Genomic DNA, 26,869 nt, shown 5'->3' with positions numbered 1-26,869 from the left:
AAGGCAGGCTTTTTCTTGATTGCCCCAGATAGTGCAAAAGATACAAGAGGAAGGAGGGTCTTGTGATTGAGACGAAGGGCTGTGATTCAGGACATGTGGGTTCAGCTCCTGTCCCTGTTGTCTGCTTTCAGTGAAACCTTGGGGAAGTCATTCTATCTCTTCCTCTTACGCAAAATCTCTGACTCTTTCTGTCTTTTCTATTGAGCTGAGAAATTCTTGTCATCGGCTGTGCGTTTGTATGCCTTTCCCACCGTTGTTGTCCACTAATGCAATCTGGACAGTCTGCCTTCTCATGTTTGGGGAAGAGGGGTTCAGGTATGAGGTTTTGCGGTCTATTCTTAGAATGGAGAACATGATCCCACACCCAAATCTGCTACCAGGACTCCTGCTCGCTTTTCCATCTCTCCCTCAATTCTCTCCCCCCAACTTGCTCCTTTTCTCCCCCATCCCTCCTGAACCACCCAGAAGTGGAGAGGAAGGGTAGGGCTAACTTTATACCTCCCCACTCTGAAGCCAAAATGTATTATTATCAGTCTCCTCTTAACTAAATGTGGGAACAAGATTACTCAAATTGATGTCAACTGAGTACCAGTTGTGCACTTTTGCATGTTGCTGACAGAAATTATTGGAATTACACAGAGCTAAGTGATTTGTTATAGCTGGAACTTGGTGAGCCTTTGCTGTTGACACCATTGTTCATGGTGGAAGGGATAAGTCCTGCTGCTTCACCTCTTCACCCTTTTTATAGACAAAAACAGTGAAGATGTTTGTTTGTACTAGCTTAACCTCAAATGTTTTGGACAGTTACTTTCTTCATACCTCAGTTATATTTTCATTCCTGTTCAGAGTTTTCATTAGCAAGTTATTTTGCGGCTACCCAGAGTGATGTTTAATAATTGCATTGAGATGTTTCTCTCAGAAGTCTAAACTGTAATAATGTGGTAAAACCTGCTTTTGCTCAAGAGGTACCTGAGCAGAAAAAATCAGCGATTAAAATAATGGCAAGTAATTACTGATGTGGTATTTATTGATAGAAAGCTGCAGCTCTTTGCTGTGTGGCTGGTAAGAACTGAGAATGAATAATAGCTACCAGTGTCCCAAGTTTGAAAAGTCAGAGGAAATGGCAGCAAGAAAAAGCAAATGAAGATGGATGAAACCCCAGGAGGGTGAAAGGAGACGTCCTCCATGCTGGATGTGGCTGGACGGCTGACTCCTGGGTCACCTCAGCTGTTGCTTTTTGGAGTGGTGTTTTGAAAGGGCACTGTTTGGGAGAAGTGCTTCCTGGCTGCCACCACTGTGCACCACTTGCAGATGCTGCTTGTGGGTCAGTGGGAGGTCACCGCCAGTTAACTCAACACCTCCAGCGAGGAGAAAGCTCTTGGGGATAAACTGCCTTACTATCACTGTCGAGCCCTCACTGAGAGAAATCGCAGATGCTTAACTTGTCCCTTTGCTTTGTCTTGAAGTATGTTTTCTGGGCATCGTTAGTGCTGCCAACTAATACCTCTCCCTCACTCAGTACAGCGGGTTCAGCATCGGTTTCTCCAGCCTGGTGGTTGGGTTTTCTCCTGGCAGGTTCCTCTCCACATGCTGTGGCCAGGGCCAGGCTACCCTCCAGTGCCTCACTGGCTCCTCAGAGAAGCTGCCAGGGTCCAGACAAGACCGCGGGGTCTCCAGAGGCAGCATCATCTCGTGCACATATGGGTGCCCCCAGGGCTAAAACAAGGCCAGATCCCCATTGCCATGGTGCTTACAGCTCTGTGGCTCAGCACCAAAAAGGGAAGAGGCAACTCTTGTACCTCTGCCCGTATTCAGTGACTGTGTTGTCACTAGTGACATCAAAGGTGACAACAAGAGGGGATAGAGTGAATGTGAAGGATGGTGTTTGCTTATAAAATACAAAGTCTGAGTATGTTCAGCAAACTGCATCGAGTCCTGTAGCTCTGCAGAAGTGGAGCGGTTACATTCAAATCATGGCATTTTGAAAAAGATTAATAATGCAAATAAATGGCACAGGTAGTGCAGGAGCCCATTTCTTATATATACGTAGAGGTACATGAGAAACTGATGCATTTTACATTGCTCCCACATTTTTGCTTCTGAAAGCAGGTAGAGAGCCCTGCTCACAGATGAGTCTGGGTGCAGGCGCTCCCCGGTTACTTCCCTGGGTGTGAGAATTGGTGGGGCTTTCTCAAGTATAAGCACAGATTCTGGGCAAAAGTCTAGAAAAGGTAAAATGCTGAGGCAAGGGGATTGAACTCTGCAAAACCTCTGCAGGTTGCAGACTGCTCTGTTCTTGTCCATAAAAGAATTTAGTAGGCATATATTTTATGTGTGTGGGTGCATCAGTAGATGCATAAAAACACATATGTCTGTTTTCAATAAAAGTACTCCATGATCTAAACATCTTCCAGATAACATCTTAAAAATCTTAAGCTTCACATTTTCTCAAACAGGCTTGTTCAGGGAAACGAAAGAGGGTGCTTGACAAGATTATGGTGTTGCTTCTATACATTTCCTTTATTCTTGTGGCTAAAAGGAAATTACAATGTGTTGTTAAGTCAAAGCGTGGTCTGTGGAGCTGAACCAAAAAACCTTTAAATGGACTAAAATTCCCATTCTGATAAAAGGGAAAACTACACAGCAGAGAGACAGGATATCTTTAATTTAAATAGTGGGTTTAGGTATATTAATTTGAGTTCAAAGCATCTTTCAAAGGGTATGATGCCCACATTTTTAATTTTACCTAATACTGAGCATCTGGTGTGGACTGGTTTGTGGTACTGAGAGCAAAAGGAAATACATTACTCATAGATGAAAGGAGTGAGGGGGAATCACTGTCCTGACTAAAAATAGCCTTTTTTCCACCAGTTAATATCAGCTGGAGGTTTGATTAAATAGTAATTGTCTAGAAAAAGACAATAATTGAGTGTGACTGTTTCCTTTCAGGGGCCAGGCCCAGGTGGTGAAAGTTAAGTATTGTCCTTCAGATAAGGTCCTGAAAGCAGTTTTCCTGGATGTCCACCAAGCCCTTCTGCAAAATGTCCTTTCTGGGTGCTGAGCTGCAGACAGACAAAATCCAGGCCTTTTCGCAGGGCAGCAGCAGCTTTCGGGGATGTAGCGCCGAAGGATTTTATGGCTGCATTGCAGATATGAGCTGGCTCACCTCTTTGACTGGAACTCTAACCCAGAGGCGCAGAGATCACAAGAGACAAATGTCTTGAATTAAGAAATGGGGTTGACATCTATAAAAGTCAGAGCACATCTAGTAGGCAACATGTGTAATAAGACTATAACATTATATCTAATAGGGAGATCGGAAAGCTGTCTAAAAAAACGCAGCTTCCGTTCAGATCTGCGTGTTCAAAACCAAAATACCCTAGATTAATGCTTTTTGGGGTTTTTTCCTCCCTTAATTTATTGATCTGAATCCCTATAGTCTTTTCCTAAAAATCAGTCTGTCTTTTTCAGTATGAGGTCAGTGATGGTACCAGTAACAACTTTGTCTAGCTTTAATAGAGTCCATAGTGAAGAAATGTGTATTTCTGTGAGGTTAACAATATTTTTCTCTAGATTTCTGTAAGGTTACTCTCTCTGAATGACTCTTCTGTGTTTTGTAACATTAGCACTTACCACTTGTCTGAGGCTTTGAATATTAAGAATATCTAAGCGTTATTTAATTAACCTTTGCAAATGTCCAATGAGCTAGAGGGCCATTTCCAGGCAGGAAATGCTTTTTCTGCCTTGTGAAAGTTTTCAAATTGCTACTTATTCTGAGTGGAACGGCCTCAAAACTTTGGGGAGGTTTTCATGAAGCAAAAGTGGAGGAGGAGAGAGCGTGAGAGACATACTGGTTTGCTGCAAAATAGCCAAAAGTTACAAAGTGCTCCCTGGGGAAGGGGAAAGCTATCGTTTCATCCCTTTGTCCCACTTGATGAAGATCTGGGACTTGAGCCTTACGCCCCCACATGCTGAATTAGGACCATAATGGCTGGGGCAGAGTCAGGCCAGCTCTGCTGGGTGGCCTGGGGACAAGTGCTTGGAGAGGCAGTCACCATAGCCTGCTAGCAAGAGCAGCTCCCAAAAGCTTTGCTTGCTGTAGCTTGGACTGTCTTTTCTTTTCTGTTCCAGGTAAGCGGTCTTACTGCATGGTGAGGACTGCAAGGTGAGGTTGAGCTCTCATCCAGCCAGAAATACCACTCACTTGAAAAATAGCACACACATTCTACCAGAAAGCCTAGGCTTTGGCCATTCAACATTTTCCAGGGGAAGCTGACCCCTTGGATAGGTAAGGGTAGTTGCTTCAAAGCCACAGCAGAAATTGATACCATATTCAGTTTGATAATTCAGATGTCTTGATTCTGTGGTTTAAACCACTAGACCACACTCTTTCTGAAATAGGTAGGAATATTTGCATTTTTATATAAGGAAACTGAGGCACGGAGAGGGTACAAGTTATGCCAGAAGCCATGTAAGAAGCCAGTGGCAGAGCTAAGAACAGAACCAACATTTCCTGATACCAGCACCTGTGATTCAGCTACACTGAGGGCTGGACAGGAAGGAACAAAATGATCAAAATTTATTTTTTTCTGAAAGTGAAGACTCTTCTTGCTTCAGTTAGTGTTTTCCATTATATCCAGAGCAATGATAACGTCAGATTGATTGCTGCATCCCTATGATCTAATTTTTCTGTAGCAGTTGGGTTTAGCAATGAATATTGCTTTGGCATCTACCTCAGGAAGCTGCTGGCCTTCTGCTAACCGCAGATCTGTAGGCTACAGTGAGAGACTGCCCGTTGAGAATGTAATCCTGGTCTGCAGGGGGCACAGAGATTTCTTCACCTCTGGGAGGCAGCCTGTGGTTTAAAGTAACTAGGGCCTGAAACGCCTCATTTAGGTACAGCATAGCATGCTGAAAGTTAACATAAACTTTAAAGGGGGGGAGAGTGGTCTTTAGCTGATGAGAAGGGTGACAAGTTTGCTTGTAGTCACTAAATATGTAGAAGATACACAGAAAAATTTAAAGGGCATGTTAACTATCAGTTCAGGAAAGCAGGTATTTTCATGTCTTCCTTCACTGCAAATATAATGGGAACCCAATATAATTCTGCCCACATTTATAAATGTGTTTTAACAGAAAAAATGGGGTCAGTAAGTCCTCTGAAAAGAGGCTAAAATGAAGGAAGATTGAGAGTTCATTGCTTCCCTGTTTTGAGCCTGCGACTTCCAAAATCAAAGGCCTAGTAATCCTAATGGATTGACTTCCAAAATTCCTTGGATTTGTATTGCTGGACTTGTCTCTCTCCAGGGCTTAGCTGGATCCCTGCAGATAGATTTTCAGGTTTATATGCTGTAATTCCACTTAGTCCAGCTGTAAACTTGTGATGGCTGAATTAATATATTATAGGAGGGGGGGAAAAAAAAAAGAGTATACCTACAAACCCCCTAGCTTGTATATCAAATCCCGAGGGGGAAAAACCGGGCATTTCAATTAGTTGGTTGTGTGGCCTGATTGAAGAACAGCCCTGTGGCTAACAAAGCTTTGTCTGTAGTATCAGCTTGCTCCTCATCCACCAGGACAAATAGAGTGGTTGGTCATTAACGGGCTAGCCATCGGGTAGGGGTTTTGTTCTTAAATGGGGGCTTTGTCTTATCCCTGCTGTTTAAGCCCTCTCCAAGCACTCCTCACCTGTCATATCTGTCATACATTTAATTCATCACGCTCTCTGGCCAAAAGCTACACTGGTAGTATCAAAAACAGAGGAGGGGGCTTCTTATAACTTTAGCGATCAAAGGAGATTACCAAGCAAATAAGATTTTAATGAAGATGGCAGGTTTGGAAAGGAGAATTTACTGCCCTGTGAATCGCTAACACATTAAGATTTGTTTTATCTGTATAGTATTTGAGAGTGGAATCCCAAACTATTACAAAAAGAAGGATGGGTATGTGTGTTGGTTTGTGGTTTTAATTAAAAATGTAGAGGGAGGAGATGTAGGGGGGATAAAAGAGCTCTTTTATTTCACTCATAAAGGTCATATTTTTAATCTGTAAATATGATAAGCGTAGCAGATTGTTTAAACACAAGTTTATTGCAGTGCTGACAAACACATCAAGCAATTTGCCACTGAACTGGTATTGTCAAGCCAAGGCTTTCTGTTATTTGACCTGAGTGTCAAAATATCAGTCACAATACTGAAATATGCTTGGCCTCACTGTAAACACTCAAGAGGCAAAGCAGGCAGGCAGTTCCCGGTTGCGGGTACGGACACCCACACACTCCTGTGATCATACATGATGGAGGCCAGAGATAACAGGGATGCACTTTTTGGGTTGGCAGGCCTTTTCCAGGATGGCAGCCCTGCACCAGAGCAGCAGGGAGCACTGAACGCATTCACTTACAGGTTTGCATGCAAAAGCACATGCTGCCCCATGGTGCTTTGTCATGGAATGCGAGCCTGCAGCATCCGCACTTTAACTGACAATTATTTTCTATTAAACCTGCAGTCTTTCTGCAGAGGAATTATCCCATTTGGGGCTGTCAGTCCAGAAGACTTACTCCATTTTCTGGTAAAGTGGAAACACCCAGTGGGGAATCATCTGTTACAGTTCCTACTGCTACTAGCATGCAGTAGCAAGTGTTGCACAGCCATTCATTCAGGGATTCGATTAGGAGCAAAGATGGAAACATAAAAGTTATGGAGCAGATCATCTTGAGTGCCATCAGGCGGCACATACAGGACAACCAGTTGATAAGGCTCAGTCAGCACAGGTTTATGAAGGGCAGGTCCTGCTTGACTGACCTGATCTCCTTCTATGACAAGGTGAGCTGCTCGGTGGATGAGGGAAAGGCTGTGGATGTTGTCTACCTAGACTTTAGTAAAGCCTTTGATACTATTTCCCACAGCATTCTCCTGGAGAAACTGGCTGCCCATGACTTGGATGGGTACATTCTCCACTGGGTAAAAAGCTAAACAAGTGAAAAACTGGCTGGATGGCCAAGGCCAAAGAGTGGTGGTGAATGGAGTTACATTCAGCTGGCAGCCGGTTACAAGTGGTGTTCCCCAGGGCTCAGGATCAGGGCCAGTCCTGTTTAATATCTTTATCGACAATCTGGACAAGGGGACCAAGTGCACCCTCAGTAGGTTTGCAGACAGCACCGAGTTGAGCGGGATGTTGATCTGCTGAGGGCAGGAAGGCTCTGCAGAGGGAGCTGGGCAGGCTGGACCGATGGGCCCAGGCCAGTTGCATGAGGTTCAACCAGGCTCAGTGCCGGGTCCTGCCCTTGGGTCACACCAGCCCCACGCAGCGCTACAGGCTGGGGGAAGGGTGGCTGGAAAGGGCCTGGGGGAAAGGGCCTGGGGGTGCTGGTCAGCAGCCAGCTGAACGTGAGCCAGCAGTGTGCCCAGGTGGCCAAGGAGGCCACCAGCATCCCGGCTTGTATCTGAGACAGCGTGGCCAGCAGGACTGGGGCAGTGACCGTCCCCTGTACTGGGCACTGGTGAGGCCGGACCTCGAATCCTGTGTTCAGTTTTGGGCCCCTCGCTGCAAGAGGGACGTGGAGGTGCTGGAGCGTGTCCAGAGACGGGCAACGGGGCTGGGGAAGGGTCTAGAGAGAAAGTCTTATGAGGAGCAGCTGAGGGAACTGGGGTTGTTTAGCCTGGAGAAAAGGAGGCTCAGGGGAGACCTTATTGATCTCTACAACTGCCTGAAAGGAGGCTGTAGTGAGCTGGGTGTTGGTCTTTTCTCCCAAGTGATAAGTGATAGGAGAAGAGGAAATGGCCTCAAGTTATGCCGGGGGAGGTTTATATTGGATATTGGGAAAAAAATAATCACTGAAAGGGTGGTCAGGCATTGGAACAGGCTGCCCAGGAAAGTGGTGGAGTCAGCATCCCTGGAAGTGTTTAAAAAATGTATAGATGTGGCGCTTAGGGACATAGTTTAGTGGTAGATTTGGCAGTGCTGGGTTAACAGTTGGACTGGATGATCTTAAAGGTCTTTTCCAGCCTAAACGATTCTATAATTCTATAAAGCAGTGCTTCAGCCACTGGCTGGCATCCATGCATGTATAGAGCCAAACCTGCCCTGTTAGCAGCAGAACTAGGCAGCTTTTTTTTTTTGCAGTTTTTCCTGGTGATGAAAAGAAAGTGTCTGTGACTCCTGAAGCCTTTGATAAAAGAAGGGGTAGTTGTATTATTAGCACGGATGTTAACATCTTTACTTAAAAGATGGGGGGGAAGTGGCTGCCTGACTTTCTTTAAATTGAATTAAAAACATGGGGTCCAGGAAGGAGCGCACAAAACCATGTCTGAGCTTGTCAGCCTTTGTGGGTTTGGGTGGAAAACTCCAGTTCTCACTTTCCGCTGAGTAATACTGAGAGGTCATTATTTGTGTGGTTTTCAACCTGGTTATGAATTATGAATGATTTATTTAAGAAGTGATAAACTGTGGGCCTGCCCTTCAGCTATGAGGAGGTCCCTACAGCTGAGATGTTTTACATTCAGTGAGGAGATGGTCCTCAGCACCTTTCTGACATTGGAGTTAATACCCTGTATTTTCAGTTGAGGGCTGGTATCCATCACTTCAGTTTCTTTTCTGTAGCCCACGGAATCTCCTGATATGCAGTGAACTAGTTTTACTGAAAGATGAAGAATCACATGCTCTCATCTGGTGACATGAATTCAGCTGAACCAAACTCAGACCCAGATTTATTTGCAAGTGAAGATGGGATAAAGATAAAGCCAGCACCAGTTTAGAAACTCCGCTTGAACTGTGCTTTTGAGTAAGCATGTCAACAAATAGCTTCTAAACTGATTTGCTTGAATCAATAACTCTAAAACCCACGTGTGAATGGGGCCTGTATTTATCTGATACTGTGAGGAGAAGTACAGCAGAGGCAGCTGCAGCAGGGCTCTCCTGGCGCTCACAGCAGTTCAGTGGATGGGTGTTAGTGGCGCTGGGGGGTTATTCTGCAAAACTCTGCCCTTATAAACAGGGTTGCCATGTGTGCCAGACACAAACATTTGCATTTACTGTTGGTTTAAGGACCTCCATGCTTTTATTCAGCTGGAAACTTGGTGGTTTTTTTCTTTTTTATTCCCCTCTGTCAGTTAAGGAGGGCAGAGGCTAACTTACAGTGTTGTCTCTTCTGTCACAAATGAGAAACTCTGGGAGGGTGCGTGGGGTACCTGAGGTATGTATGGACCAGCCATCTCGACTAACGTGTTCTGGGTATAGACCTTCACAGGTATTTGCAGGACCGAAGTGCTTATGTAAAGAAGTGGTTTTTAAAATAAAGTAAGTCCACATGACAGCATAGAAAAGCCAAATGACAGAGCAATTAATGGGTTATTGTTACAAAATTAACCTTTCTAATGAGCTCCTAAAATACTCTGTGGTTGGGAGTTTCACTTAAGGAATTTACTTCTAAGTCACTTTCTCCAAGTTTAAATCTGTCTACAGAAAACTTCAAAAACTTTTTTTTTTTCCTTAAGGAAAAGATGGAAGGAAAAATAGCATCCTTTTTTCTGTGTTAAAGCAAATGCTTTTGAAACATACCACCCTATACCTGACTGGAATGAAAAAAATATATTAACTACAGAAACAGGGCATCAGTTTTCTTTGACAGAACAAAACCACTGTGCCAACACCTAGAAACGCACATCAACTGCTCTTATAGTGCATAGTTTATTCTCTGCATCAAAGCTCTGGTGGGGGGGAGAAAAAACAGAGAGTGAGAGAGCGAAAGAGTCAAGCTCTTCAGAGCCTCTAATGACGCGTGCCAAACACGTGGAAGGTAAATCCCCTAATTCAGTCTATTCTTTCAGCATTCCCTGGCAGGAGGCCAAGCTAAATATTTCTGCCGGATAAAAAATGCACCCTCGTATGCGGCACTTTCTTAACAGGATGGCTCTCCAGCTTTAGCGGAGAGGGCTTCTCTGGGGGAAAGCCAACATGTGTGTTCTCTTATCTATTTATTTATTTTATTAAAAAGGGGCTTTATGGGCTGTGATTGGATTAACTTAGTGAACCCTGGAGGAAGAAGAAAAACAAATTGGGAAGCTGGTTTAGCACCCCCACCTTTTTGTCATCTTCTTTTGGGATTTCCTGGCTGGCTGCCACCTTGAGCCTGTTGAATGTTCTTTAGATCAATCAATTAAAAAGGCTTTAATATTTGGGTGATTGGAACGCAACATATGGGCTGCTGGTGCGGATGTCATGTGGTGTGTGGAGTTAATTGAAATGATTAATAGAGGTGTTAGTTTCTTCAAGACTAATTGAAGAAAGAATATAATTGGAAGCATGGACTAACCATTATTGTTGACTTTTTAAAACATTTTGTGTCCATTAAACACTTTTACGTGTTTATAAGCATGCAGATGGATTTTGTTTAGATTTCTTTGACGTGGTGATTTGCAAAATCATGTCTACTGTACAAAAGTCAAATCTGGTTTTATGTAAATTAATCTGAAAAAAATATTCCCATGTGTCTTTTCTGTTTCAGTAACCTGTACATACATGTAATTTCTGGTACCTGTTTGTCTTTGATCCTTGCTAGACTTAAAGCAATTTACCCAGCCTTACTGTTATCTGTGGGGTTATAGCATCCATCCTCAGAAACTGATCATGAACCTCCAAAGGTCTGTTCGGGCACTCTTCTGTCTGCACAGTGAGTTGTGATAATTTGCACTCTTCTGGTGCCCTAGCAATGTGCCGTGTATTTCAGGGAAATACCATCTCGATCGTAGTGCCCCACACCTTGTCAGCTTGACCATATTTCAAAGGGATCCAGTTGTCCATACACAGGACTGGCAAAAGCCTAGCTTTGACAGTCAGGAAGAAATGACATGAGAGAAATTCAGAGGATTTAACTGAGAGCAGATCTTTTGGCCTCTCCACCTTCTTTGAGAATAATACGTCCTTTTTTTCAGTAGTAGTAGTAGTAGTAGTAGTCTCTGAATTTTTACCAAAATTGTTAAGCTATTGCGAAACACAAAATGAAAGCCATGAACCGGCCACAGAGGACATCTGGCAGCAAGGAGAGGGTACAACGGGATGTGCCTCTCAAAGTCTTCCTGCTGCACAGGGTAGCTCTCAGGTTAGAAGTGGGGAAACTGAGAAAACATGACAATCTCTCATCTGTAGTCAGCAAGCATGAGCTGGCCGCCTGAGTGCCACACAAGGAAGAGCAGTCGCATCCTGCTTACTGCTGGGCTGTGGTTATGAGTGCCATAGCAAACTTCAGCTGGGGATTTCTTAAGACTGAAGATCATGGCTTAAATTACTTGTGAATCTGCTAGAGAGCAGTTACCTTTGGGAGAAGAAAATCAGGCAAGATGGTAATGGAGTGTTGATCCAAAAGGTAAGTCAGTTTGGATTTAGGACAGATAATGTGCATTTTGAAGCACAGTATTTTCACACCAGCCTTGGTTTTGCTGGCTTTTGGTAATAGAGGAAAAGTTTATGTATAATTTTAATGTTCTGGAAGAGAACTGTCTGGAAAGGACATACAGATTTTCTCTGTTGTTTCCTTTGCACATGTGGTGCAGCTTATGTGCATCTTTTTCAGTAGTCAAGAAGTTTATTCTGCAGCCCAGAATAAACAGAACAGGGAAGTGATAGATAAATGCAGAGGGGGTTTGTTGTTGCCTTAGAAGAGTACAGGATGGTTTTAATATCTTAGAGTCTTCCCACACAGATTTCCAGTGATGCTTTGAAGGCAACTGTGTGTCTGCAAAGACTTTGAGCCTCCCCGGAAGATGTGGCCTGTCTTGTGTACAGATCTGAGCAAAGCATTTGTAGAAAGGAAGTGGCTGTACTGGGGGCTGAGAGGAAGGGAAGACATTAGGTCTGATTGCAAGCTTCCCTTACTCCCTGTTGCCTGATTTGTGTGCATGTAGCGCTAATAATTTTAGATGAGGAATATGCAGGGACAGACTGGTGCAAATTAATCTTCCAATTTTTTTTTTTGTTATTTGGTGAAGAGATTAGTCACTTAAAGATCTGATTTTATTACAGCAAACTACTGCAATTAGATAGTCACTTGTTTATTTTTTTAATTTTAACAGCGATGAAAAAGAGTAGCATCAGCATTTTTGTTGTCTCCATTGCCCTTCAGGATTTAGTATATGAAAAGGAGTACTTTACATAAACCTGTTGGAACAGGAGCATCCTCACTGTCTCTATCAAACCTTGCCATATTGTATAATTAATACAATTCTAGTGCATTGGCTTGGGCCACTGAAAGAGGAATAGCAGGCCAAGGAAACAGGGTTTAAATCTATGCACGTGCTTTCTATGTGATTTGTGTGTGATGGTGATGTTCTCATACAAAGGAAAATGTTCAGTAACATCCCCCTAAAATTAATCTCAGGAAACTGATCTCTAGTATAAGCAAGGCTGGTAGCATCACCTGTTGCTAAGAAAGACCATTTGTATTAGGAGATCCTACTTCTAGGTGCTCATAAATCTACCAAGTTCTAAACATCTGGCTCAATTGTCACTTAAATTTTACTTTCCTCAGGCTGCATTTTCCCCCAAAATCTATTCTGCCGTTTCCAAGAACTTGGCTATGTCAAAAATTGTGTTGCTAACATTGTGTGATGACTTTTCTTTTGAAAAGCAATCTCCACCGTGACAGCCCCCATTTTTTAGAGCAGAAGTTTGAATGACAGGTTCAGTGGCTCTGGGAAGGAAGGACAGTGTATGTGGCAGGAGAGGGGAATGGCTGTTGCTGTCAGGGATGCTCAAATACCATCCCTCTGCCGGGTTCTCTTCCCAGTTCCTGGATCTGCACATGTGCTTTACCTACATCAGGTCTCTGTCAGAGCAAGACCTGGACACACACCAGTCCTGTCACCACCTCCATCCCTGACTCCTACGCCCAGGAGAATTGCTTTTGAGCTAGAAGCCAACCTAGATGACTGGCAGAGCAGCCCGCCCAGGAGCTGTAGGAGGGCATCACATCTTGCTTCAGTGAGTGAATGCTGTTGGGTCTAGGACTGAGTGCCTGAACTGAGAGCAGAAGGGTGCATGTTTGGCGCATACCTACTGCAAACCATCCTAAGGACAGAGAGTCGTCAGAAGGAGCTGTTTATAAAAGCCTATGGACAAAAGCTGAACCTTGAGGGGATTATGAAGGAGGAGAGACTGTGCCTGGAGATCAACAATGTCAGGGAGGAGGGAAACTGAGAGTAAGGTTGGTACAAGACCAAGGGATTTATCTTTATGGGTTATTGTAGACAAAGACGAGCAAGCTCGGTGTTAAAAGCGGGTGGGATGTAAGCCAGCTCTGATCCAAAAGCTGCCTGACTGCATTAGCACGGTGCTAAGCCCAAGCTAATATATCCGGCTTCTCACCAGGGCTTATTAGCTTGGGCTCAGTGCCATACTAACGTAGTCACAGAACTTCCAGTTGGCTTGTCACCATGTCTGTTTAACGTGTGAACTGAGCTCACTGCTACGTGCCTGCGGAGGAGCACCAGGAGATGCCTGGAGAGACTTGACTACACCACGCTGCTGTGGGGGCCAGGCCTGCCAGGCAGCAGGAAGGGGCACATGGGGATGGAGAGTGTACCGTGTGCTTAGATCAGGGTGGGAAAGGAGTGCAGTGCACGTGAGGAACCAGGAGGGACTGAAACTGGCTCGATGAGAAGACTTGGCACATAGGGCCTGGGTGTGGGAGTGGAAAATGGGAATGACTGGAAAGGGAAACTACAGGAGGGGTCAGGAGGAACAAGGCAAGGACTTGCTGGGCAAGGAAACCAATCAGTAGGCTGAGATGAGGTCTGAAAGATGGGCTGAGACCGGAAGCAAGGAGAGTAGGAACAAACCACACCAAACCTGGCATGAAACCAAGATGCCTGAAAATAGTCATTCTTCTGCTTCCAGCAGGTCACCTGGGGAAACCCACCAGCAGAAGTGTCCTATCCCTTCCAGTGCTTGTGCTTAGCTTGCCAAAAACAACTGTATGGTTGGTCTGAGCCAGGTCTGCTTAGCTTCCCCCTAGAGGTCTGCCTGCAGCAGATCAAAATATTCCAGCTCTGCTGATCCATCTGTATGGGTGTCAGTGTGATGCCAGGTTGTGGGATCTCTGCTTTTTCTCTTTGCAGTTTCAAAAACCAGCACAAAAGCTGTGGAAAAACCTTACTGAAATTGCAGACCCAAGTTCTCCAGTTTAGGTGGTTTGCCTAACCCCAATTTGATCCTCATGTGTTATGATACAGTCTTTAATTACTACTTTAATTACTGGGGGGGGGGGGGGTGTTCTGCTGGTTACTTGCCTCATTCAGGCATCAGACAAGTTTGCTACGGGACGTGAATTGGGGTGTGTAATAAAACGTTATCTTTAAGACGCCTCTTCCCCCCACCTCATTGACTGCCACGTAAGGCAGTAAAATAGCCATGGTAGGAAATAGTGTTGCTCTTCTTGGGGCAGGTGAGCTCTGCTCTGAGGAACCAGGTATTATATCTGCCCATGATTCTGAGTAAAATTCATGCCAGTTCACCTCAGCAAAGCCTTTTGCAGATGGTCATTAATTTTGGCATCTTCCTGGGTGTCTGATGTGAAGACCTGCAAAATGCAGAGCCGTCACAGATTCCAGGAAGAGAAATGCTTTGAACATAGAAAGTGATATGCCATGCTGACTAAATCAGCTTCTCTGCATCCCAAAATTAATGTATGCTTTTGATGTTAATGTCATTGTGTCTCCTACCCTTTGTGCAGAGTGAGAATAGCAATAATACCTTCATCAGCATATGGAGGAGGTACTGTGAAAATCAGATTAGTCATTATTTGATATTTGTGAGGTATTCTAGTGTTGTTGTTGTCATAAGCAAAGTGGAAAAATAGAAGACAGAATTGGTTGGCCTTCCATTTGAATGGTCTGTGGTAAAAGTAGAGGCACTGGGCCTTTCAAGGACAAAGAAGAGAGAAAAAAAGCTGGAAAAATTACTTTTTCAGTCAGCACTCTTCTTTCTAAACACCGAATGAGGAAGCAGTCTGGTGGAAAAAAAGATGTACAGTGTATGCCAGGAGTGCAGAACTGAGTTTCTGTATGCAATTCTGCGTTTGGCATTTCCCACCATTTGACAGAGTGCCTGATTTTGCACCGTAATGGGCTCCATTTACTGTCATTTTGGACCGTTTGTCTCATTGCAAAGCGTAGCTTTTTGTGTGAGAACGTTGTCATGCAAAGCTGATGGTTCACTGTAGGTTTTTACAGAACTTTGACTCAGCTTCAGGGAAGGAGGAATGAAGAAGCAGAAGAGTGAACTTCTGGAAGCTGAAACCCTCCTTTCCCTGTGTTTGAGCAATCTGCACTCTTATGAAACTTTTTGAAATCTCATTTGCTGATGTCTTTCTGACCCCCAGAATTATTCTTGTGCAAATGTTGACACCCAGCATAGATGAAATCGTTGGCTTAGGAAAACATATCTAGCTTGTCAGAAGCTGCAGGATTCCAACAATACACTAGCAATACCAGTCTTTTTTTCTTTCTTTCTTTTTTTTTAAATTGTTTGTGTTTAGTTGGCAGATGGTGTTGTGAATCAGGTTATATGTATCTGAGGGAGCAGAATGTTTTTCCAGTTCATATGAACCCGAATCCATGTCATATACCAAACTGGGTTTATTTTCTGGTCTGTTTTCTGCTCATGAATTTTCCTGTGTGTTTATAGTTTTGATATGTTTACTGATTTTATGTTGACAGTGTTAATTACACGTTCCCAGAGTATATAAGCAGCACAAGAACTAGATATGTTTCCCAATTGAATTCAGGCTATGTGTAAATTTTCTGTGTGGGTTGGACCCCATAGCTCATGAAATCAAAGGACATCAAAGTTTCCCCACTGACCACCTGAAATCAGTTAGTCCTCAGCTGTTTTCTTTTTTTTGTGTTTTTTTTTGTTGTTGTTGTGTTGTTTGTTTTTTTTTTAAATGATTCTGACCCTAATTTCTTTGATTTAATTGCTGAAGGAAAGTGATGGGTGGACAAACCATCAGAAAAAATTTTGAGGCTTTGGTCTCCTATGTCATGCCATTAGGCGACAGGCAGGGCAAAAGAAACAATTACAATCCATTTATTTGTGGATGTCTGTAAAACTAGAAGATGCATTTTTGATTTTGCATCTTGAATTTTTAGTCTCAAAGTAATTAAAAAAAAGTTTATATCGAATTTGCTGTGTATAGGAGGAGGGAGCTGCCCTCTAATAAACTAGCAAAAAAAGAAAGTAGTCTCCTTGGTCCAAAATCAAGTTTTGAGTTCTGCTGTTCAGTCCTGAGTTTGGGGTTTTGTGTTTTAAATTAAAAGGGTGGCTGAGTGTTCATTATCCCTATGATAAAGGCAGTAAAAATAGGTGCAAAATGGCTCTTTTGCAATGTTGTAATTTACCTTTATTTTAAACTGGCTTACACATCTTAATACATTATGACAATCAGAATTATCAGGCCACCAGGCGGAGAGGAGTTTGTTTTGTTAATTGCTCTTGTTAAGCCTAATTACAGAATGGGGTGGAGTGGATGTGAGGGGAGGGAGGAATCTGCTAGCAAGAGGAAATTCTAAAATCCTCGGAGCGGTTCCAGGCAGTGCGTGTTGGGGAGTGAGAGCGCTGGTGTGGTGTGCATGTACGCATGTGTGTGTGTAAGGGTGTGAGAGTGAATGACAGACTTCCCATATGGACTAAAATCCTGAGATGCATGAGCTGGAGGTGGGGAACCTGTGCTGTGCGGACACATGAAGGTACAGCTGAACAAAGAACTGTGCGGTATTTTGCTTTATGAATGAACTCCTTTTTCTTCTTTTGGGGGGGGGGGAGGTGGGGCACGACGTAGATTAATTACTTTGCTGTTAATTTTTGAGTTTCATGTTATCAGATTGAGTGTTAGAATGGTTTGCTGCTGTGATGTGCCATCCTTTGATGTTATGGGTTGCCAGCATAAGGTGCATGTATGTATGTTGCTGTGGGTTGGTATTCTAAATCCCTTTGAGCTGTTTTCCTTCTTGGTGATAGTGGCAGAGATGTGCTGCCCACAAAATGTGTTACTTGTTTAGACTTTCCAATGGAAAGCATACATCCAAAGAGCCCTTCAGCCTTGCATTATTGCAGTTTGTTTGTGTGCCCCATATTACGCTGCTGGCGACTTACTGTGCCTGACCTGCATTGTCAGCCCACTCCATTGCCTTGGGAGCCTCTGGGACAGAAGTTTCTGATAAGGCAGTTTTGAGCAAGCCAGATGCAAAGTAAATGATTCTGTAACAAATCTGTGCTCTTCTCTGGGGTATGTTACCTGACTTGTTTGCTGCCAAGGTGGTTTTATTGTTTTGGCTACTGGGCGGAGGGAGGAGACTAGAACAGCAGAGGACTCACGCTTTTGTTTTGCTTAATTATAATGTATGCTTTTAATAAAACCTTTTAGTGCCATGAATTAAATGGTATTGCAGTCCTGCACAGGAAGAAAAATGCTACTGCTGTTGTAGCTGACAGCTGAGTGGTTAGATGGCCAGTGTGGGTCTGAGACTCAGAAGCCTTTTCTTTGCTGGCTGGGTAAATGTGTTTACTTTTTCCTTAGTATTTATGCTAGTTAATGTGTCGCACTAGATAAATCTACTTCCTGAGTCCATCTTTCAGCTTGCTCTCTTCCCTCCCAGTTGACAAATGGTTTGAGTTTGACACCGTTTTATCAGTTGAACCCCTGCTGGGTGCTGCATGCCTGCTTGTTTCTGCTTTATCGTGAAAAGTGAATTATCTGCAATATTTTGTTACCATCTAATTAGGAGTTGGCAGGCTTTCCTATATGAACTGATTTAGATTTCAGCAAGGGGAGGCTGTTGTCTTTCTCTGCAAAGCCCCGTTGTTGCTCTCCAGGAAAACAAAAGATCCCGGAGCTTTCTGCACCACAATCTGCTGCTGTCCCACTTTCAAGGAGGTGTTTTGTTTGTTGCGGCAGCTTCCTATCTTAAAATGATAAATTGAGCGGACATGTGCACTGTTTGAAAACCTCTGTCTCCAGGGCTTTTGTGTTCACTTACGATAAAATACATTATTTTGTGGTAGGCTCTGGTGTGATTTAAACTTGATTTAAAGATTACAAAGCAAAAGGGAAAGCATCAACATCTTCAGCAGTGGTAGTTTGATGAGGAATAGCTGTCAGGAGAAGAACTGTACCGGCTTACCTTAAGTGGGTTGCAAATGCATTAGGGATTCATTAATATTAATAGTAGAATAGACATTTCCTGCATTCGTTTGACATCTTCCATGCTTTTTTTTTTTTTAAAGCAGCTTGGAGTGCAGTTTTAACACTTATACAAGTTAATACAAGGATGATAAGCTAAAGTTAAACAGAAGGAGACCCCTAAGTGTGTGGGGTTGGTCTAGGATTTCTGGAATTTGGTGCTGTGCTTTTGAGAAAGATTGTGGTAAACTCTTGTGTCAAGCTTTCAGGGCAATTTGCAAAACAGGTCTGCTAGGTACAATTGTAACCAGAAGAAATTGTTCTATGAGAGTGATGGGATGGTCGCTATCAAAATGGCATGTAAGGGTTAGTAGCTGTGTAGATTTCTAAGGTGGACACGGTAGTGGCTTGTTCGCAAGTTCAGGGGAGAAAAAAGAAAATCCAAACCATTCTTCAGTCTCCAAATGCTTTGTGAGGTTGGCTGAACAGTTCAGTTTGAAAAATAAATAGATCCAAGGGTAGGTTTTTTTACTTGTTTTCTGTCTTTTAAGTCCTGTGATGCACTTTTTCATGCTTCTGTTCTGTCACCAGCAGGCTTTCAAACTTTCTTAAAAAAAAACAACCACCAAACCTCTGAGATGTAAAATAAAACCACGAATATTATCAGCACCAGGAGGGAACATGTAATTGCAATGATCGTTTTCAGCATCCTGCACAGCACATCACATCACAATTTCACCTACTGAGCCCTTTAACTAGGAGAACTCGTGGTAGTAAAGTGAGGCAGGGGCTTGTAAACACAGCTAATAGTCCCAGTCCATAAAATGTCAAAAGAAAAAAAATATGCCCCCACAAAGCGCCTAGTTTGGCACGACTAGTGATGCAGCAGCTACAAGCACAGAAGTGCGCAGGAGTTTGGCAGCTCTTGCAGATAGGGCAATTTGAATTGTCACTGTGTGTCTGCTCTACTTGTTGAGCCTAATGAAAAGTACAGTTTAATCACTGGTGTGCCAAATTGACCATGATTAGCTGTTATTGCAGATTAGTGCATTGTCTGGGGCTCCAGAATTATTGATCCGGGTGCTGTGCTCTGGTGTTTTCTGTGCCCTCTATCGTAACCTCTTCTTAATGCTTAGGAGAGGGAATCAGGAAAGGAGAGTAGGAGGGAAGAAGTCCAGATGGGAAGAAAACAGGTCCTGAAAAGACCACATAGGAACTAGGTCAGGTACTGTGGAGATTAAAGAAGCATGCTTCATCCCTGGACGCAGGAGGCAGGGACAAGTAGCATACAATTACGAGGAATTAGAACGGCAACAAGTAGTGCAGATTTATCAGCTTTAATTGTCTATTGTCAGGACAGAGCCCTTCTTGTAGATCAGGCGCTGCCAATGCTTTAATACCTCTAATGGACTCTCTATTGTGGGATTATCTCTCCTAAGGACAATGTCTTTCTTAAAACTAGTTGTTTTGGGAGAGGGAGGAAAAAAAAAAAGAAGAAAAAAAAGTAGCTGCAGCCCTCGGGTTTTTTCTCTCTGGTTTGTCACATTCTGCAGGAAGTAGTTGAGAGCCCAGTGTTGCTCTTCTGTCAGCAGCACTATTCCTTCAGGGGAACTGATAGATACCTATTGAACATTAACCCCCTTTGCTCCACCTTCCCCAATGAGCTCCTCCAGAAACAATAGCTGGTTGATAAAGAGCAGATAAGCGAGGACACCCGGCTTAAGAATCTCTCTGCTATCTTTATTTTAAAAGCTTTCCTGGGTTTTGCAAAGTAAACATTACAACATTTAAAGAAGGATAAGGTGTCAACTATTTAATGAGAAGTTGTGTTTAATAGCAGAGGAATTCTTCCCTCCCCCAGCCAACACACAGGTATGAAAAGACTGTTATTTCACCACCCTGGGGTAGGAAAGGTGGAGAAATGACAACTGTACTCTTAGAAGCTTAAAAAGTGGTCCTTCAGCCCACCCCTACCAGATTCCCTAATCAGCTCTAAACATGCAGTCACTGTTTTGAATCCTTTGGTCCTAGATGCGTGGTAGTCACATTCCTGGATCTGTGATAATCTGTGGGTAAATATTTTTGTTTCCACCATATGCGCTTTGTCATGGTGTGTAGCTGTTGTTTTTGTTAATCTGTTTTGAAACTCACTCTGTGGCCAGTTCTTTGTCTGAGAAAAGTGGTGTGGTTCCACCCATGGATCTCACCCTCCTTCTGCTGTGTTCGTCAGCTCCATGACGCTGGGCAGCCTGGAGAGTATCTGAAATGAAAACTGAATTGTGCAGGAACAGAGTCCAAAGTTTTGCTGTGGTTCATATCTCTATGACTTTCCAGGCAGGTTGAGGAGAAAATACCCTGAGAAATGTCATGACTACAGAGTTGGGAAGAGATGTGAAAGTTGAATTAATGCAATTAATTCTGAGATGGTTTCGTTATTTCAGGTTGTTGTGAGCTCTCTGTGGGGCTGATGTCTTTTAAATACTCACAGGAGTGAGCCTTCTATAATATGTATACTGTTCCATCCCTCCTCAATAATAATCTGGAAATCAGCCTATTTTAAAAGAAAATTTCCCAAAGCACACCCTTTTTTTCAGTCCTCTGTCACTAGTAAGATTGGCAAGTGGTTGGAATGAGTTGGCCTGTTTTCATTCATTTTTCCTCAGACTCAGTTGCTATGGTCAGAATAATCAAAAGTCTCTCTTTGAGATGTAGAAGGTTGATTTTTGTGCTCAGGTTTTCTTGTCCGGTGTAAACTTGGGTTGTAGAAACATGCAAAGACAATACAAGTATTATTGTATGGACTCCTGGCTATCATCCCTACCTTTCCCAAGACGACCATTGCTCAGAAGTGGGATGGGAAGGCTGAACTGTGGTCTTTGCTGTGAGGCATTTCACTTCTCATAAGGGGCAAGGAGGTGGCTCCTTACGTTTAGTCCAGACCCTAAAGTCTACTACCTTTACCCACAATGAAAAGAGGTGCAATGACAAAACAGCTGCTGCTGCTGCTGTCTCAGTAGCTTCACTCCAGCTTGCTTCCTAGGAAACAAGAGCGAGTGGCTTCAAACTGTTTTGTCTTTGCTGCTCAGCTGTGTTCACAGCGAAGAGAAGCCTAGCTTCTCACAGCGAAGTGACTTCTTGCCCTCCTTATAGCAGGCCCAGACGGCCTTGACTCCTTCTTCTCAAACTCGAGCCTCAACAAGAGGAAATGGCTGAAGCTTAGTTCTCACTTCTGTGTGCTGCAACAGTGTTTTTTCCATTGGAGGAGGGTTGTTTTGGCTTATTCATACATCATCTGAACATTATTTTAATAAGGCCTGGCTGGAAACAAAAAGGCATATGGTATTTTAGTTTGATTCCTTTTTTCTCTTCTTAAGGAAAATTTCTTGAGAGAATAAAACAGCAGAAATCAAAAGAGATGTTAAAGCTTGCACTAGGCAGTAGCTGAGAGTGCAGCCAGAAGATCTGCTTTTGGTATTGCACAGCTGCGACAAAAATAAATGTAAAGGGCATTTGGAAGTGCTACGAGGCAATGACCAGGGTGCTCTGTAATTAAAGGCAGTCCATGAAAGCTGCATGTGTTAATCCAGAAGCCTCCTGGCTACAACATACAGCACCCTAAATGCCCTTGCAAAAACCTTCATGTAGATTCAAGTGTAATTTTAATTTCTCTCCTTATAGGCAATACCATGCTGTAGCTGTCTAGGGCATACAAAGCCTCTGAGATCGTATCTGAAGCCTATAGGCTGTGTTTTGCAAAGTCAGGCCAGTCTGTGAGAAGGCGGCTGTAACTTTTCCTGTTGCACAGTCACTAGAGCGTGCTGGGTCTCTCTCTTACCCTTGAGTCTGACAGCAACCACGTTTTCAGAAACGTGGCCCCAAAACAGGAGTGTGTCTCAGCAGAACTTGAAAGCAAGTTCTTTGAGTTTGATTTCACAGTTGGCTTTTAAAAGATGTGCAGTTGTGCAACTACATCATGTACCTTCTCCAAGTAATGACCACAACTGGTCCCCAAATGTTTACCAGCACAAGGATGCCTACATGCAGGAAGTGGGAAATGGGGGTGGGTCTGGTAGTTACTCTTGATGTGGTCAATCTGCTGCTGACCTTGTTTGGGTAAGGGGAAGGGGAGGATGTGAAAATGAGACTCTGCTTTAATCTCTTGTGTGCATTTTATCTCCCCTCCAACTTTCTAAAGAAGTTTCGTCTATTAGAGCAGCTCCCTTCCCTCCTTCTTCCCCCTACAATTACAGCAGGCACAGGGAGAAGAGCAGCAGCAGAGGCAGCAGAGGCTGAGGCTGGGTTGCGCAGGCTTGTTGTTGAGCTGAAGTGGTGATAGCATCAAAGGAAATGGATGGGGATTTCTGAGATCAGAGCTGTTAGGGCCATTCATGATTTGTTGCCAGGCTGAAAGCTGCTGCAGAGAGAGCTGCCTGAGAAATGCTGATTAATACAGTAATTGAGGTTTTCTATGAGCAAGAAGGAAAAAATGAAAATATGACTAAAAATGTTCTTTTTGAAATGAACATTTTGAGATTGCACATTCCAGACAATAGCAGCTACTGGTATGAAAGATTTCTATAAAAGAGCAGAAAACTTCTGGTTGAACAGGGTGTCTTTTTATGTTTCTCTATTAAGGAGGAAGGTCAGAAGGTCAGTCTATGTATTTCTTTAATGGCAGAGTTTCCTTTGTGATTCTTACTTTAGTACACATCCTTAACAATTTGTTTCTGTCTCTTCTTTCTTGATAAACTTAGTTTTATTCCAGATCAGGCAGGCACTATTAGGCTAGACCTGCACACCAGTGAAATCTCTTCTGCACTACAGTAGTTCCGGGCTCAGCTTCACTGAGACACCTGGAGCTAATTTCAGGATAGCCTCAGAGTGTGCCACAGAGTTATTTGAAGTCCATAAGCTTCGTAGGCTGTACTTGCCTCCCCAGGCTTCGGGGAGAGAGCCACACTGACCTGGGATGCTGGCATCCTCCTGTCATCCTGACGAATATTTCACTTCATCTGATCTGATCTAATCTCTGCTTCCTTTTCTTCTCCAACGCAAAAGCACTCTCAGTTCTCTGAAAGGCAGATTTGCTTTTCTCCTGCTTTCCTTTACATTAAGATCAGCCCCCTGAAGGAAACACATCAGCCCTTTTTTCTTGCCCCCCCCCCCCCCTTTTTGTTTTTCTTTCAAGCTAACAGGGAAGTGAAAAGCTCCGAAACAGCTGCCTCTCAGAGTGAGACTATTTTTCAGTAAAATAATCACCTTCAGTATGACTACATTGTTTTTCTGTTCTATACGGTGTGACTCAGCATCAGTTAATTAACCCAATCAAGTAGGCTGGATTTCTCTCCTTTAATGAATGGTTCTTCCTACTTCAGAGCCTTCCTAGACCTCATTTTGGTTATGTCTCGGTTTTACTGGGTATATCTAATTACATTTATATCCTTCAGCCCAGTGTTCAGGCCACCTCTCTTGTGGAATTACGCTGTGGTGGAAGTTAAGCCAGGACACTCACTTGCAAGCAGTTGCCCTACTTAGGTCTGCTGCCATGAGCCCTCATGTGTTAGCGCATACAGAAGGTCTTTACAGAGATATACTATTCTCAGCATTGCAGACTGAAAATGGCAAGTAATCCTTTCCAAATGTCTTTTTATCAGAGGGAGGAAGAGCAGGTTGAGGGAAGGGGATGTGTGTACACCCATCAGAGAGACAGCCAAGCACTTGATTGCATAAAACGTGCTTCCCGCCACCCCCTCCCTTTTATCTTCTGAAGAATGACGTAACACCCAGATCACCCCGAAATATAAGTGTGTGTGTGTTTAGAAGAATGTGAAACTAGCTTCCATGTAAAGTGCCAGGAAAGCTATGAGAAATATGCTTGCAGACGTGTGAGGAGAAGGAAAAGTGGTAGAGTTGCCTTGTAGAGAAGCAGCTAGCATTCGCACTGGGCTGTAGACAGCTATAAATGGAATTGTGCATCACCGTTCTCTGAGCTCGAGGACGCCTCGCTGAAGAGACAGGACCACTGAAGGAAGTAAGGCATCTGGTTGTTTTGTAATGAGAAGCAGGAATGCTCTTAATAATAAACAAACAGGACATTGTATGCCATCATCACAGGATGTCCTTCCTTCAGCCAGCGTGCTGACTTGGATCGGAGGAAAAGAAAATTGGGTGCAGTGTCTGCTAATTGCTATACCAATCCTCCTTCCATCACCGTCGTGCTCCTGGATGGTCGCTTAGGTACTGCCCTGCGCAAGATCACTGTTCTTACCACGCTGTGAAAGAGGCATCGACTTTGGAAATGCTGCCTGCCCTTGCCCTGCTCCTGTCAGCTTCCCTGCTGTTACTTGGGGAGAGGGGAAAGATTTTATTTAAAGGAAGAAACAAATGTTTTTCCTAATTCCTTTTACAAGTGTTGCTAAGAGGGACACTCAGGAAGGGGATAAAATCCAAACTCTGAAACTCCAAAATTGGTCGTGTCATAAAGCACTGTAATCGTTAAGGTTTGGGAGCAAGCACTTTTTAAATCGGTTTTTAATCGGTGTTCTGGAACCTGGGAGTCAGTTTTATTGTTTTGCGTTTGTTTGTGGTTTTTTGAACGAAAGCGGGCACGCGTTGGCCTCTGGAGCTTCAAATAGGAAGAAAAATAAGATTTCCCGTAGAAATCGTCTCACACGGGCTTCTCTGCAAGGGCTGGGGCGCCCGCCCGCCGCGGGCCGCAGGGCAGCGGCGCGGCTCTCCCGGCTGGCACACAGGCCCTCCCCGGCCACCACATCTCGGTCGAAACGGGGGCAGAAAAGTTATTAATAATAATATTTAAAAGGGAAATAAAACGGCGGCCGGGCGGGTGGGTGGGGGCGCGGGCGCAGGTAGAGCCCCACCTCCCGCGCCGCGGCGAGAGCAGCCGGGGAGAGGGAGGGGCCGGCCCGGTGCGTGAGCGCGAGCCGAGCGCGGGCTGCGCGCGAGCCGCGGGCGGGCCGAGCGCGCGCTGTGGCAGGCGGCCCCCCAGCGTTTCCCAGAGGCAAGAGCAGGGCGCGCGGCAGCACCTGTCTGACAGCGGGGGAGGAGCGGGAGGGAGCGGCGGCTGGAGGTGTGAGTCAGTCTCCCGGGGACCCGGCCGCTGGAAGGAAGGAGAAATGTTTACTCGGTAGAGATGAGCCAGGTTTGCCGCCGACGGTGGGCTTCGGTGTGGAGACGCGCGCGGACTCTGCCCCGGTAAGGAGCGCCATGGCGACCCTCCGTGCCCCGCACCTCCCCGGCCGCCGCCCCGCACCTCCCCGGCCGCGCCGGCCCCGGCCCCGGCGGACTGAGCAGAACTTCCCTCGTCGCCCTTCCCGGGCCGGGAGCGCTCCTCCGACCGGCGCTAAGCCTCCCGCGCCGCCGCGCACTGAACACCCGCCCCCCGAGTTTCGCTGTTCGTCTCCTCTCCCCCTTTAACGCCAAGTCAGTCGCTGTGGCACCGCTCGCCTCGGCGGCGCTGGGGTCGGGGCGCGGGGGCCGGTCCCGGGGCCGGGGGGAGCTTGCCTGCCGCGACCCCCGCCCCAGCCTCGCCGGGCGGCTGCGGGCGGCCCGGCCGTGCCTCCCCGGCGCGGCGCCGGGGTCTGCCGGTAACCCGGAGTCCGGCAGCCCTTAACCTCTTCCTCGGAAGACCGGGTGCTTTCTGTCTCCGCGTTTCGTTTTTCCCGGAGGAAGGGTGTGAATTTCACAGTGGCTGTGTATCCGAAAAGGAAAAATGAAGGGATTTTATGCCGGGCTTGAACGTCATTCCCGGCTACCAGCGCAGGCACAGATTGTGGTCCCTAATGAACCTTACGGAAAGAGCTCGACCTAGTACCTGTTTGGGGATAGGTTTGGTAACAGTGCTTCTGTCCCGAATAGACAGAGGGGCTGAGGGACTTGGTGGAATTGTCCTGTGAGGCTCCTATCAGTGCTTTGAGGTATTAATTCTCAGAGGTACCATCAAAATCAAAAGGGAGAGAAAAACTTTCTCTTATTATTGATTTTATTTATTTCCCTTGCTCCTTTTCTTTTTTGGCCCCCAAGAACATGTTGCAGTGCTTTTTGCAGGGCTGCTGCTGCTGCAGTGATGCTGGCAGGATGTCGGCTTTCTCAGCCTTCCATGCCAAAGGATAAGGGGACGTCAGGAGGAGGCGGGGGGGCCAGGTTGTTTTGAAAGTTGTTTGTGTGTTGAAAGCTGGTGGGAAAGTTCAGGCTTCCCCATTTGGAAGAGGCAAGGCTGGGTTCCGCTCTTCCAACATGCGCTTTCCATTTTTAGCTTCATTCAGACGCAGACAGCAGCTCCTTTCCTCTTCCTCTCCTTGTTTGTGACACTTTTCTGAGGCAGCTTTTCCACAGGCGACTAAGTGGTCTTGTGGCCATGACCCCACGTTTTCTTCAGCACGGAATACTTTTTTTCTCTCTGATGCATTAAGGAAAGGGTCTGAAAAAGGTAAAGTGGTTGTCAGCCTAAGGATTTTTTCCTCTTTGTTTTTGTTCCCTCCTCATTATTACTGAGGCTGGCATTTTAAGGCGCTGCTTCAGTCAGAGCAGCTTCGTTTATGCTGCTTTTTGGCTATTACTCAACTATACCAACTATCCTGCATACGCTTTTAAAGTGTCACAGACTACTGTATTAGTCATGCTGTATCAACGGAAACCACAACACTGAAGGACAATGAGGATTAAAGGCTGTTTTCTTTTTTT

The 26,869-nt window shown here is 44.8% G+C and overlaps 1 protein-coding gene across 6 annotated transcripts in view; it reads left to right on the top strand.

The window, feature by feature from the left end:
* PRDM1 (PR/SET domain 1) overlaps window positions 1-26,869 on the top strand; it is a 105,347-nt gene that overhangs the window by 55,049 nt on the left and 23,429 nt on the right. Inside the window, exon 1 of one of the 6 annotated variants that reach the window (XM_056344743.1) lies at window positions 16,567-16,736. The exons of 3 other annotated variants lie outside the window; for them this stretch is intronic. In XM_056344743.1, coding sequence (XP_056200718.1) covers window positions 16,731-16,736 — 6 coding nt within the window. In that variant the 5' untranslated portion in view covers window positions 16,567-16,730. Of the gene's footprint in view, window positions 1-16,566; window positions 16,737-25,165; window positions 25,382-25,461; window positions 26,616-26,869 lie in introns of those variants that run through there. 2 more of the 6 variants (XM_056344747.1, XM_056344744.1) reach the window with 2 other exon arrangements.

This window comes from Falco biarmicus, chromosome 6, assembly GCF_023638135.1.
Source record: "Falco biarmicus isolate bFalBia1 chromosome 6, bFalBia1.pri, whole genome shotgun sequence".
Lineage (NCBI taxonomy): Eukaryota > Metazoa > Chordata > Aves > Falconiformes > Falconidae > Falco > Falco biarmicus.
The sequence above is the reverse complement of the archived record's forward strand: the minus strand, read 5'-3'. Positions and strand labels throughout refer to the sequence as shown.